The following is a 14,519-nucleotide window of genomic DNA, read 5'->3' on the forward strand; positions in this document are numbered from 1 at the left end:
TGTTTTGGCGGTATATTTAGCTAAAATCTTTTGTTAAAATGATTATATAACGTTTTCTAGTCCAAAAAGTTACAGAAATTTTCATACGGTACACGGATGTATATGCACACATTTACTTTTGCACTCTCTGCACATCATGTAGATTTACAAAGGTGTGCAAATCGATTCATATACAATTTGTTATATACATATCTGAATATACATATAAATGTATATTTGCGCATAGTGTAGAATGAAGTTATTAAAATGGTTCGTGTCTGAGATATCATTTGTATTTTGCTGTAGACTGGAGCATATTATGTACGGGGGTATGCTTCGTTACTCAAATTAATCTAGTACACATAATAATTCTGTCTGTACAAAAATAAGCAAGTTACTGAAATAAGACAAATTTAATGGATCGTTGAGAGTAAACAATTTTCGTATGTTATATTAGGGGTAAACAGAATTTAATGTTGAATAAATTTTGTCTTCTGCTCATTTCTTTTCTCTCCCGCAGACTCCGCTCAGATCATGGGCATATAGTCATGTGACAAATCACTGACAGCTCTTCTGGTCCACACACCTTTCGTAAATAAGAAACGCCCAGTGGACGTGTCTGTGTTAAAAGCGATTGTCATTGGTGTGCTTAAGATATCAAACGGCTACGTGTCTAGATTGGCAATAAGTACGACACTAAAACCATAAAAGGGTCATTAAACAGTCTGAATTCAAAGTACGTAACATTCTTCTCTGATGGAAGATAGGAGAGTGATCTGGTAGTCGTCACAATGTATGTACTTCAAGTGTCGTTTGCAGTACTGTTGCTGCTGGTATGTAGTGTTTTATTATTGTCCTTTATTATTATTACTTATAATTAAGATCATCTTGATGTTAATAGTCATAATATAAGGTGTTTAGTCGACTCTGAATATAAAATCGACCAGAATATCTCCCCCACCCATCCCCCAAGCTCAAGAAAACCAAACGAGATAAACACGAAGCTAACGTAAAAAGTATCATGTAATCAAACAGTTATAAATTAAACGGTCCTTTTGATTGATTGGAAGTTTAAGTTTATCGTAGAAAACGCTCGATACACTGTCTGAAATATTTACCCCATTATTATGTAATGTCTGACAGTGTCAAATAATGTTATTGTGAGTTACATCTTCATTATGTTTTATATAAAAGTTCTAAAATATGCAACATTGTGGATATTGGTCATGCGTTTGCGTTATTAAAAGCTATGACAGTATTTTTCAACGTGAAAGTTACTTTCAAATCAATGAATGACAAATCGAATCATATGGGACACCACTTTCATAGGTAGGTTCTCATTGGAAAATGTTGCTTCCAATTAGTCTAAACCCGTGGAAATTGCTGGGCGCATTAGGCAGCGATAATTGTTTATGTTATGTATGGCGTCGACAAAAAGTAAAACAAAAATGGTTTCATTCAAAATGATACATAATTTTTAACATTTGTCTGAAAGTTTTTATAGTTCATTCTTTAACTGATTTTGATAATTTATCCATGTTTTCAGGAAACTATCTTTCTGATTTAATTTGCATTCAAAGTTGACTGCACATAGTCATTATACATTATGTGTATTTTGATGTCAAAAAGGACAAATAAAATCAGTTAATGAGCTTCTGTCACGCATCTTATTGATTTGGAGGTGCTCACACTATGACACCAATTAATTTGGATGCATCTGTTAGAATTAATGAATAACATTAATCTGATTAAAAGGGAAGTACGTATAAATTAGGTATGTTTAGGTTGAACGATACATTGCTTTTATCTTCAATACTGGAAATTAAACCACGATCTGTCACAAGTTGACACAAGTTATATCATTAAATATCGAAATGTTTTAATTGATTGATTGTTTGATTGATTGATTTAGCTAGCTAGGCATAGATGTAGTTTAACTGTCAAACTCTTTGTCAGATATGTTTCAATTACATATGCAAGGTACGCGTTCTAAATGACAAAAGTATTATAATTATTTTTCGATAAACTGATTGCTTTAATTATATGGACGATTCGTTGGCTATTTAAGCATGTAGGTGGCATATTACGGCATTATAAACATCTGAGCTAGGAGTTTTGAAAACAAAACATCGTTTGCGTGTCTTATGTTGACTTATTTATTTATGCATTAGGTCTTTCCTTTATGCATTTATTTATTCGCAAAATGTTTGACACAACGTATCTTGTACATATTTAAGTACTCATTTTTTCGGCGGAGAAGGAAAATGTGGTTCAAAGAACCAATTTCAGTAACTTTCATTTAATTCAAAAGTTGCTGATCTACTTAATGATACTTAAATCAAGCGACGAGGTCTTTGTTTGATGAGTTGAAGCATGTATTATCGAAGATTGTATATTGTTGTATACAAGGAAATATTATTTAAAACATGTATAGTTTACAAATGTTTCTTTTTTGTTAAACATACATATCCATCATGCATTATATGGAATTAAGTCGGTCATATAAAATGGACATAGCTGGTTAATCAGTTTATGACAGTACAAACGTCTTAAATGTTTCCTCACTCTGCAAGAGTAGGTCTTAATGTTTAAAAACAGAATGCATCTCTGGTTGTATATATCGGTCTTTGTCATTTGCAATATTCCATGAGTATTGGTTGGATAATTGCTTATCTCGTGGGCCCTAAATCCCGATTTAATCGCTTTCGAAACACAGTTAATACAGGATCTAAGAGATCTCACTGGCCCACCGAATGTCAGTGGCCACACAAACTGTTCTTCCGCTAAAAAGTAAAAATAAAACACTGTCTGCTCTGGCGGTAAGATCTGGCGTTAGTATGGTTTAGAATTGCCGTTTTAGCCAAGTTTGCGTTGAATCTGAATCGTTGTGATAGAGTTCCGAATACTTTGAAAAATACAGTTAAACAAGAGTATGTATTTCAGCAAGAAATTGGCTGATTTAACTTGTGGTAGCAGTGGCGTTCAGAGATCATCAAGGCCTCAACCTGGGGAGTAATTTGAATGGGAAGCTATAAATATATTTTGCTTAAAACCAGCCGCTCAGCATGTCATTTTAATCTTAAAACCTCTGCCCTCGGATAGATCATTCACGATGTTTCGTGTACATTTGCGGTCTCCAAACTAAATTATAGTACTTTTGCAAACACAACAGTCCATGGGAATTTAAGTAGTTCTCGTGTCTTATAGCAATAAATACACCCAGTGGAAAATGACCCACGTACCATATGCCCAACTGCTTGCCTTCTCACCGCCTTCATTGGCCAGATAAGGTGAATTTGTTTATGATGTTATGGGGGAAAAATGTGTTCTCTATTTACATTGTATTTTACCTGTATCGTTGATTAAGTTGTCTTTTGTGTACGTTTTGAACACTTTTAATACAGCACCAAGCTTGAGACAAGCTGAATTTAAATACAGATATAATATGGATAGCTTAATGCAAGACTGTAATGCAGTTTCTCAGCGACTGTTGTTCCAAACAAATTAGTCATAATCTCGAGCACATAAATATAGGGATAACAACTGTCTACTATTGAATGCGAAAATAGATGATTGTATTTAATACAGATTTGGGAAGAAAATGTATTGTCTATGAATTTTGCATTTTCTTTCTCTCGTTAAACTGTGTACATATACCCTAAAAAACCAAACTTTACAACTTAAGGAGGTTAGATGATCACTCTCTGTTAAGTGTGGTGTCTTGCATCTATGATTTGCCAAATTATGAATGATGCTGTGTTTTCTGATTCGTCCCTACATTTATCTATTTTATCAAATGTTCGCTTGATTTTAATAAGGGAGGATCTCCCTCCACGTTTGGCATACTGATGCAATTGGTGAAGGAAACGTCTGATAGCGTACGTAATCAAGGAAACGTCTGATGGCGTACGTAATCAAGGAAACGTCTTTCTTTGATAATTTACCAAACGGTATCTCGAGATATCATTAACGTCGATTAGAACCAATAGGTGGTTTTTAATTTTATAGATATACTTACCTAATAAATGGAAATACTATTAATTATTACATACTTGCATTTCTAAATACCTTCAAGCATACTGAAAATAAACACCAACATTATTTCTCTCTTTGTACCAAATTATAAATTAAATTTATTAAACCTTTGTAAATTGCACCTGTGACTATTTATTGTTATTTTGTTGACTTCTAGCACTGGTGATATAAAGATAAAAATTCTTTCCAATACCTCAAATGGTTTATATAATTTATGTCCAAAACATTAGATATCTCTACATTAAAACATGTTCTTCTTAATTTAGAAAGTAAAACATGGTGTGTATTCTTAATCAAACTTTATAATCGTGAAGTCTACAAAATACTACAAGAAGCGTTAGCACCTTTGAAAATGTGATGCTACTTTTAGATAATACATATTGTTAAGGATGAGAATTTTAGAATATCAATCTATCTGTCTATCTATCTATCTATCTATCTATCTATCTATCTGTCTGTCTGTCTGATTGGAAAAGCTCTTCGACAGTGCGTCAAAGGATACATACAAATGCAAAACAGACACTTAACACAGACATTAGTACTTGCATTATGCTACAAACGAAAGTGCTGCAGAACTTAATTAAAGAGAGTAAAATCAACAAAGTGTTCTAGATATGTTGATAAAGAACAAAAGATTTTTGCATGAAATTTAAAGATCAAAAGATAAACACAACTTAAAACATGCACAATTAACAAGGAAAATACCGTTGACTTAAACCCTCAATTGACCTAGTTTTAGAATTGTGGGAGTCTGTCAAAAGAAAATTACAGCAAGGGTAAAATATTTTTATTATATATTTATGTATGTATCAAGCGTCTAACGCTGGTGTGCATACACATCTATAACATTTACCTCTTAACATAAAAGGTTTATTTTTTGCCTAGTTTTCACTAATTTAAAGTACACGCCAAGGTCAATGAATCAGTTAAACTCATAATGGGATTTGAAAATACTGTTTGTTGTGTCTTGTGCAGCACCCTATTATTTTAGTGAATTTTGACATAGATCAGAAACGTGTTAGCCTTACATAGATGTAATAAAATTATTTACTTCGTGTTAATTACTCAGTTATGTAATCTATCATTAGAAAAATCTAGCATTGAGAATCTTAAAAGGTATTTAATCGTTGATTGTAATGCTAATGCATATTTGTTATCTCAATGGGTACTTATAAAAAAAATATATGCAGCACTGAGAACAAATGGCTTGAGCAAGTCTCTGTATCATCTACAATACGAGAACTTGACGATGTGCATCATGTTTATGTTTTGTACATATTAGTTCCAATACTCATTTAAATTAAATCTCTTCCTGATAATACAATCCATTTATATGCTTCTGATTGTAGGTGAACTCTAATATTGGTTGTAGTAACCCTAATGCACATCCTTGTTTGTATATTTATCATATTTCTGACTGCGACCGGATGAACCAATTATGCACTAACATTCTCATTTGGTTGAAGTCTGCACAAAAATAGGCTAAATATGTATTATACTGTTAACACTAAAATTCCTAAACAATTCATTTCGCAGTTGTTTAAGTAATAGAAAGCTTATAAACTGTTATGATGTTTTGAAACCAGCGGGAAATGGTAAGCTCTTTTAACTTTTTAACAAGATATAAATGAATGCTGATATAGTGTTCCTGATGGACAACAGGGAAACAAAAACCTTGCAAGAACCGGTTTTCGAGATTCAAGGAACGCTTTTTCTACGTATTTGCAAACGGCTTCAGCTTACACAAATTAGAAACTAGGCTTTAATATAATCAATTTCTGATATTCATATTTTAATTAATTAGATAATAAGCGTTTATTATAATGATCTGAAAAAATGTGTTTGTGTTTTGTTTACCTCTTGGAAAGACAGAACAATGTGGGCGGTGTTGCATAAAAGAATATTGCGGTGAACATATGCAGGGAATTCGTCATGGTGGAGGGCATTTTCTATGTATTCGATGTGGAATTGGAGTTAAATCAACATCTAAATCATGTCGAGGTTGTGCTAGTGATAGAGCTCGCTGAATCGCATAGGAAACTGCCAAATTATCGTCCGCCCAGAATGTATTAATTACAAGTTAATATGAGTTTTCAATGAAAATATAAATGTTTGAAAATGATATGGAGTAAGCAATTATATGGCTGTCTCGTACTTATTCTAAGCCTGAGCCTGTGGGATTTGATAAGGATAGACTAATTAAGCATTCAGTAAAATTACCGCGACAATTGAATCTTTATGGTTGTATCAGCGATGCAAAAATCGAGTTTCTTGATGATGGTGCCGCTCATGCATGGTAAACACGGTAGGCTGAACAAAATTCCTTGACAATGAAAGATGTATGATCATTAATGTAATGTCACCGACACCTCAGTATCGTATCAGAATTAAATTTGTTGTTAAACATCGTGATGGTGGTTGGATAATTCGAGATAAACTTGAACCTCAACGTGAATCACGGAAAGAGGTAGGCGTATCACTGTAATAACATGTTTAGCATCGCCGAGATTATTGACTGGGATCGACAAACAATCTTACGAAAACGAACATCACTATACCGCGGTTGTGTATAGTATTTATCAAATAAATCTAACAGACAAGAGCAGAATCGGGTTGGGGTATTAAACTGTGTGCACAACGAGTATTTGAACAGTTTACAAATATAAATCGTGAATCACCGTTGACACCAAAACGTTTTTTGTGGTGCTATTAATCAATGGAGTAATACAGTTGTATCTAAAGGAACGACTCTCGATGTGGTTACATTTAAGAGTAAAACAAAATATAAAATTACAGATAAAACAATGAATTTTGAGATCATCTCTGATTCCGGTAAATACCTGAAAAATGATGTCGTCAAACTCATTGAACACAATGCACGTGCATGTTCATCCACGCTAACGTTTCCGCTTCAACGGCGAGTCCAATAATACCATGGAGATATTTATCATGCTTTCTGTGATATAACTAGACCCAGTATTGGAGTGGTTGTTTTTCCGAGATTCAAAATTGTTATCGAACACATCAACTGCATGATCACCTACGATCGACAGCCGTAAAATATACCAAGGATAAAAACTCTTCAGTGAAATAAACAGTCAATGTTTTACAACAGTGTTGGTTGCACAACGAACTAAGCAATGGCGTCCAACTCCTAAAATGTTTTCACAAGGATATTGAGTGGTCATGTACCGAATAAGGACATGGGATCTCTGGAACGTTCAATATAATCCCACCAATGGGGTTTCTATCGAAACGGTAGCATGTTAAACGGCCTGTTTTCTTGGACAAGTTGAATATGTGCCGTGGTTTGCCATATTTGTCCTTCTTACACATGAACTTGTTAGAGTCGCCGTCAACGGACCGTTGCTTGATTTTGATGTCACAGGATTTTAAGTGTATCAATAGCTTTGAATTTAGCAATGATGTTAATCCGGTTAATTCTGCGTGGTTTGGTAGACACTTTAATACACAATGGTGTGCTGAGATTTATGCTTGACGTAATTATTTATCGTAGTTGTCAAGGAATCCAACCACCGCCATTATATGTGAGGATCAAAGTCAGCCTGAACGAAAGGTTCTCACTGATTTAAGGGTCACAGACGAAAAACTTCGTAAAGTTAAGGTCAAAATGCGATTACAACCACATCGGATTCAGTACTCCGAGATGCGCAAAGCAATCCCAGAAACAGCTATGGACGACTTCTTGAACTCATGGACACCTGACGATCTTATTGTTGTTTCACGAAAAATTGTTCGCGCTGAACTCCGGCATCACCTCTTTAAATTACATAAACAAAAATATCGAGAACGGCCAGTAGAGCTGTGTTATCGTCCTGCAGATACTCTTCGTCAAAGCACCCCCGTTGACATACCTGTATCTGCAGATCAACAAGTGTTAGTTCTTAATGTTGTTGTGATCGTGCAACGTCGTTGAATCTGCGTTAGTCCCATCGACATTCTGGATTCTCGGATAAGCGGTACGCGATAACCATACATTCGTCAAATAGATTAACGGTCTCTTACACCAACGAGTGGATAAATCACGGCCGGGTATAATAGTCAAACCTAGCATATATGGCTGTGTCGAGAGTCACAAAAATGTCTCAGTTGCGCAGTCATATACACGGTCAATTTGTCGGCGAAACCACAATTACCCCGCACACACATCGACGTGATAAAGAAAGAAAACCTAGCATCGAAACGACTTGAGGATGTCGAATGTGAAAGGGAACTTAACACCACCGACAACTACATCATGGAACTTGTACAGCAGCAACATAATCGATGCAACCAGCGCAACATTGAAGCGTCAGTCGAATATACTTCCGATGCTTGGCTTTGTCATATACGACATATTGTTGCATTGCCTTGTCTTGAATGTAACCGACGTAGAGGTTCTGATAAATTAACACTGTAACACCCACGCTTGTCCTAATTGAGTATGTTCTGGAATTACCTGTAATTGTTCGCGAACAAATCCATGTTAAGGAGCAGTTGAATCTAGTCGGTAAATTGCAGGTTTATCTGCAAATTTTCTGTTGATCTAAACTCGCTTTACCACCTTCGGGTTCACCAGTTTCATAAAAATTTCTTCCTATCACTGATTTGCCTCGGTCTTGTGAGACGATAACATGTTGTTGAACCCTCACATGTTTCTTGTTAATTGTGTCGATTGGTTTAAATGAAATCCCACGTGTAACTTAGTTGTTTAACGGGGTTATTACACTGGAAAATTTCACATGCCCATTAAGGAGATCACTCTATATGGCTTCGTTAAAAATTTCTGAGCATATAAATGTATGTTCGAACAATCGCTCAAATAATGTTCGATTCGATCGTTCGACAATTGCTTGATCACGATGTATTTTGCAGTGAGTCCGCTTGGAATTTTCGCATTATGTTGCTGCATCAATGATTATAATGCACCAAGAAATTCTCTACCAGGATCAACCTATAGTGCAGACCGCTAGGACTAGTACCAAGTTGATATATTCGCTGAAATGAGGCAATAGCAAATCGAGATTATCAGCGACCAATCAGCGTGGTGTGCGTGTTCTAATTCGAGGACGGGAATCGTCTCAATTAAATCTCACTCAACAATATAAACAATTCCACGGCGAATCACGATACACAAGCAGTACGGTACTCTCGCCAAGGTCAGAGTGATAAATTCAAGACATTGAGTTTACTGAGCTGCTTACGGAGATTAACTTGGTGATGTTGTTCAGGGTTTATTTCAGCGACCAGCTCAAAAGGTGATGACGACAGCGAAATAGTTCTCGATGCAGGCCATCGATGTCGTTCGAGATAGTCGGTGAGTTGGCAAAGACTTGCATTATTAGTATTTCGGCGAGTAAATCCGCCAGTGGTAAGCTTGTCCACAGCTTTGCCAGGCACTGTAGCGATGCAGATGAAAATCAACGACTGCAAGATAGTAAGCCATCTTGCGGGGAGTCAACCAGCTCAAAGACAGGCATCACATATAGAAAAAATATTACATCAAGTCTGATAGCGGGACTGGGCTAACCCGAAGTCGTTTTAAACAGCAAACACCAATATAGTTCACAAATGAATCAATAATGTTCAAACGTTTATCAGATCTCGCATTTGACATCGACTCGCCGGTTCTCACAGAAGAATCCGTGCGCAATCATCAATGTTTTTCTTGTTCAAAACGTGTACTTGATCAACATGGATACATGGAACTACAAATTCAAGACACGTCTAGGCATGTCCTGCTCGTGGAGGAATTCACTGAGGTCGAAAGTGGTCTTATGCTAACTCATATCACTAAATATGGAATTGGAGATCGAATTGGTTTTGTCAACAATGGCGTTATGGTGCTATTAAGCATCGCCAGATTCTTTATTGACGTCACAGAAATCGAACCGTTCCCGACCGACGCTGTGTCACATCAACGATAATTGCGTATGCGCAGTACAGCGAGGATTACTCGATGATGTTCGCGAAAGACAACACCGATCAACCTGAACACAGCAATATGAGCATGAACGAGGCCTTACTGATATCGCTTCGATGAAGACAAAATAAAATCTGGGGTTCTTGTCACAATGAGAATACTCGACGAGAGTAGATCGTTTTCATATGCGGTTCTGCTGTCACATATCTTTGTATTTTGCAGAAATGCCAGGAAATGTTATATTTGGAGCCAAAGATACAGTAGAGTCGCAAGGAAAAGGATCATATGGTGACGCGATTTGGACCCAGGAAATGTTGCACCAGAGAAATTAACGCTGTGGATGCTCGATATGACGCTGTCGCTCACAGAGGAACAACGACTGACTGCTTGATTTTGTGCACCACGGTGGCAAATCGACGTTGTCATGCCTGACAATGACCACAGATTCGTCAGCAAGTGTCCTGTTTGAACAATTTGCGAGGCAGATTACATCGATGCAGCTAGTTTCGGCGCCCCGACATATGTTTGTTGTGTTATAGGATGCCGCGCGGTTGAATTAGCATAAAAGAAATCCAATGGTTTTCGACACGCTTGGGTAAGTGAGGTGTCGTTTAGATTAGACGGGCACCAGGAGCCATCCGAAGAAATACAACTCGATTTCGAGAATAACCAGTGGCTCGCTCATATCGTCGCTTGATGTCGTTTATGATGCGCGATGAGATCGTTGACACTGGACTACAGATATATCAGCGAGATTTTACATCTTTGTATCCATTATATTATTTTTATTTGGATCATCATTGACTAACCCGTCGAGAATATGTTGGCGTTTCAAAAATCACCGACGGTTCACGAAACGCTAGCTACTTAACAATCACATCGTACGTAACACAATAATATCATACCAACACATCAATGTGATCCAGACACTGGATTCAATTAAAAAACTTCAATCGGCGCTATCAAAGAAATCTATGATAACACTGATGATCAAGCACAAACAATTACGCGGTAGTCCAAATAAAATGCTGCTGTCGGACAAACAAATCAAGCACGCTGGCGATGTTTGAGGAACGAAATGACACCTTTGATTTATCTGCGGTTGCGATCACTGATATCAGGAAGACCAGGTTGAATATAACTATTTCTCGCAACAATACTGGGGCTGTTGGTGGGTGGAAATATTGACGCGATTGCAGTAGCACAGGCCATTGCAAAATCATTCGAGTTGGGCGCCGTTGGGTAGTCTGGTAGTAAACTAGCACAAAAATCGACTGGCAGATACATTGGTACACATTTGCAGATGGTACAGAAAATTACCCAGAGCCTGCATGAAAGAAGCATGCTTATGGGGAGCACTCTGATTTGATCTAACTAGAAAGACGATGTCAGGTTTTCATGCGGAATCAGTTATCTGAGTGACCTCATAGAGCTAAAGGAGGTATAATTAATCTTCATGGCCACAATGCCCCAGGTACACACTATGTCGCATACTCGACTGATCACCTCAGTGTCGTGTACGCAGGTTCGCCTACCTACGCCGTCGTCGCGATCAACAATCGCATCGGTATAATAAAGGCCACAAGCTGATCACATACCTTATTGTGGAACTGCAGTGGGACGTTACACAGGCATTGAACACATTCTCGGATGTTTCCAGAGGGATCCCCGACGTTGCTGAAAATCGTCGACGACATAAAAAAGATCACATACAACGCTGTGCACTTGGTGTAGTCTGGATCAGCAACATGGACACGAATCAACAATACAATTATGCACATCGCCGTGAACACTGGCATTTACAGACTGTCGGTGTTTAACGCGAAAAAAGTCAGTATTTTCACAATGTTTCCATGGAGCTATTCGTCCGAAAACTTCTCTGGATTCGTGCAGATGGTGCAAAGCAAATAAAATACAAATGACACATCATAGTCACCAACAACGTCATTTCCGTGGTTTCAACAATCGTAACTGGATCTGCGGATCTGATTGGAGGGTTGTCGGCTACATACTTGATCAAGCCAGTGGTCGGACTCGTGGTGAGAGTCGCTGCCGCTGTTGCTGGCGTGTTAGAAATCATCGTGTAAACATTATCTACGTGGGCTAATAAGATATGATCCATGATGATCTCGTCGGTACTCAACGATGGTTAACTGTTCGATGAGGAATTTATCGCGATCAGTGATGCTTATCATTGAACATGCAATGTACAAGCTTAAACAGCATGTTGTTAAATATGAATTTAACTTAAGTTACTGTTAAGCAATATTGAATTGGTGTAGTCATCTCTAATACTACGTTGCCGACTACTTCAATGATATCAGTGACGACGACGAAATCGGTCGCGGTATTGAGATCATACTGGCACAGCCGCGAGTTTATTACAGTTGGGCAAATATTCGTTCACAGTGATTTGGAGGATTGTCCGCGAACAACTCGCTGTGTTTTCGTACAAAAATAAAGCCTATGGAACACTCGATTTGAACGTTGTAGGATTACCCACCGGTCCATATGCAATCAATCAGATCAACAATAAATTTCAGCGCAGAGCAAAAAGTATAACCGGAAAAGATTCCAAGATCATGGTGACCGTGCATGAACTAACACTGAACACCGGCATCGAGATATCGACACTAGCATATATTTGTTGATATCGCATGATCGCCAATCCGGACCGAATGTGGATGGCTTGAAGTAATCACTGATAATCGTCCAAATCAACCAAAAATCAGATTTTTAAATTCCTGAAACTCCACGTGACGATTACATATCTTACAAGGACACTGTTATTCGCGAAATAATCAGTTTCGGTCCTAAATAGGCTTATTTGTTTGGTGACATAGGAAGAAAGGACATCCCCAAAAATATTTATGATACCAGATTTTGACGTTGATGGAATGATGGAAACCATCAAGCCATTATTGATTTGGTAGACAAGTACTTGACCAAGTTAACAAAAAATGAGGAACAATACCAAATTATTCAATACTCATGCACAACAATGATCGAACCGGCGGTGGTCGTCATATTGCACCCGGTATCGTCAATATTCAGTCGACGACCGCTGTCAATTTAGTATGTGACACCGTCGATGGTAGTTATCAGACTGGTGGATCTGCAATATTTCAGGCCCAGCAAAGATGCATATTATGTATTATGTAGTTTTTCACGAATTTGAGCCCAAGTGATCTTAACGTAACTGTGCCGACAAATCATGTTTATGTGCGATGTCATAATCGCAGTTTGTGTTGGATCAGATTATCGTGGCACGAACAGGCACGAACAAATGAGAGTAAGCATGTTTGAGAAAACTATTAAGAAGTATCAGGTATGTTATCACGTTTTAAGGGATATTATCGGATATTTTCGAGTGAATATTATCAAGTATTATAAAACATACTTGGAAATAGCATTAGATATGAACAGGTACAAACAGGTGTGTCTAACAATCACCAAGTAATTACAAGGGATCGTCAAGAACATGTCGCATATCAAGCAAGTCCCAGATTTGTGCAAGGAACGTTGGAAGGTGTGGTTTTTTCTTTCTTAAGCGTCGCTGGGTCGATTTGCTTGATCCACCATTATTGGGGATACCTTCTGTGCTGCTTGTTTGTATGAAATCTCCTCCTCAAATGACTCCAAATGGGCTTAATGTTTAGCATTCTTCGAGTAAAGGAATGGCGTTTTTTTGTAATGTACTTTGAGAATGATTAGAAACGTGTTAGTATGACATAGATCCAATAAAGTTATGAACTTTATGTTATTACTTATTGCAAAATGCACCATAACAACAATCTGTTATTGAGATAATACATTATTGAGAAAATTAAAAACAAAATCATCGCCTGGACCAAAAATGTAACATACATTTTTCTCGACTTTAGTGGAAAGGAAATGCGAATGCATGTTTGTTTCCTCCTGCTGTACACAGAAAGTAAAGAATCGGATATATATGCAGCACGTGGATCATTCCAAACAAATGAGTTGAACATTTGCCTCGATAGTGCACGTGATCTGTATAGTATCTACCCTCTCAGGTCGTCAAAATTATGATTATGTTCTGGACACATGTTTTTTAATATCCATTGAAAATCAATATTTCCTGGCAAAACAATTCGTTATTTTCTACAGATTGCAGTTGAATTTCGATATCATTTGTTTTCGATGATACAAGTGACTTGAATATTTGTTTCTGATTTTGCACTGATGAACAAATCATGCACCGTTCGGGCTACGTAAGGACCAAGGTAAGTTACATTAGTATTGTCCAATAAATGTAAAAGTTTGCAACAATTCACTCCCTAGTTGTTTATTTAACAAAAAGCTCATACATGTTTGTAAGCAATTGACGTATACAGCAAGACGTATGCAGTCTATATCTGCATTCAAATTGATCTAAAGTTCAAAGTTTATCGAGCTTACGTGCTCATAGTTCAAGTCACGGCGTAACATACATGAACTCTTCATGGTCAATATGACATTTTCACATAAACACTTGAAAAACCAAGAGATGATGCCTCCAGAATTTTCTTTTAGTTACATTACTTTATTCCATCGGTGTTAATATTAATCTTTGAAGATA

The 14,519-nt window shown here is 37.1% G+C and overlaps 1 protein-coding gene across 2 annotated transcripts in view; it reads left to right on the forward strand.

The window, feature by feature from the left end:
- Positions 1-675: 675 nt before the first annotated feature.
- LOC149797059 (scavenger receptor cysteine-rich domain superfamily protein-like) overlaps positions 676-14,519 on the forward strand; it is a 226,352-nt gene continuing 212,508 nt past the window's right edge. For both annotated transcript variants that reach the window (XM_089961739.1, XM_089961738.1), the window contains exon 1: positions 676-812. In XM_089961739.1, the coding sequence (XP_089817865.1) occupies positions 771-812 (42 nt within the window). In that variant the 5' untranslated portion in view covers positions 676-770. The remainder of the gene's footprint in view (positions 813-14,519) is intronic.

The sequence above is a fragment of the Sinohyriopsis cumingii genome, chromosome 6 (genome assembly GCF_028554795.1).
Source record: "Sinohyriopsis cumingii isolate HCF-2022 chromosome 6, ASM2855479v2, whole genome shotgun sequence".
Lineage (NCBI taxonomy): Eukaryota > Metazoa > Mollusca > Bivalvia > Unionida > Unionidae > Sinohyriopsis > Sinohyriopsis cumingii.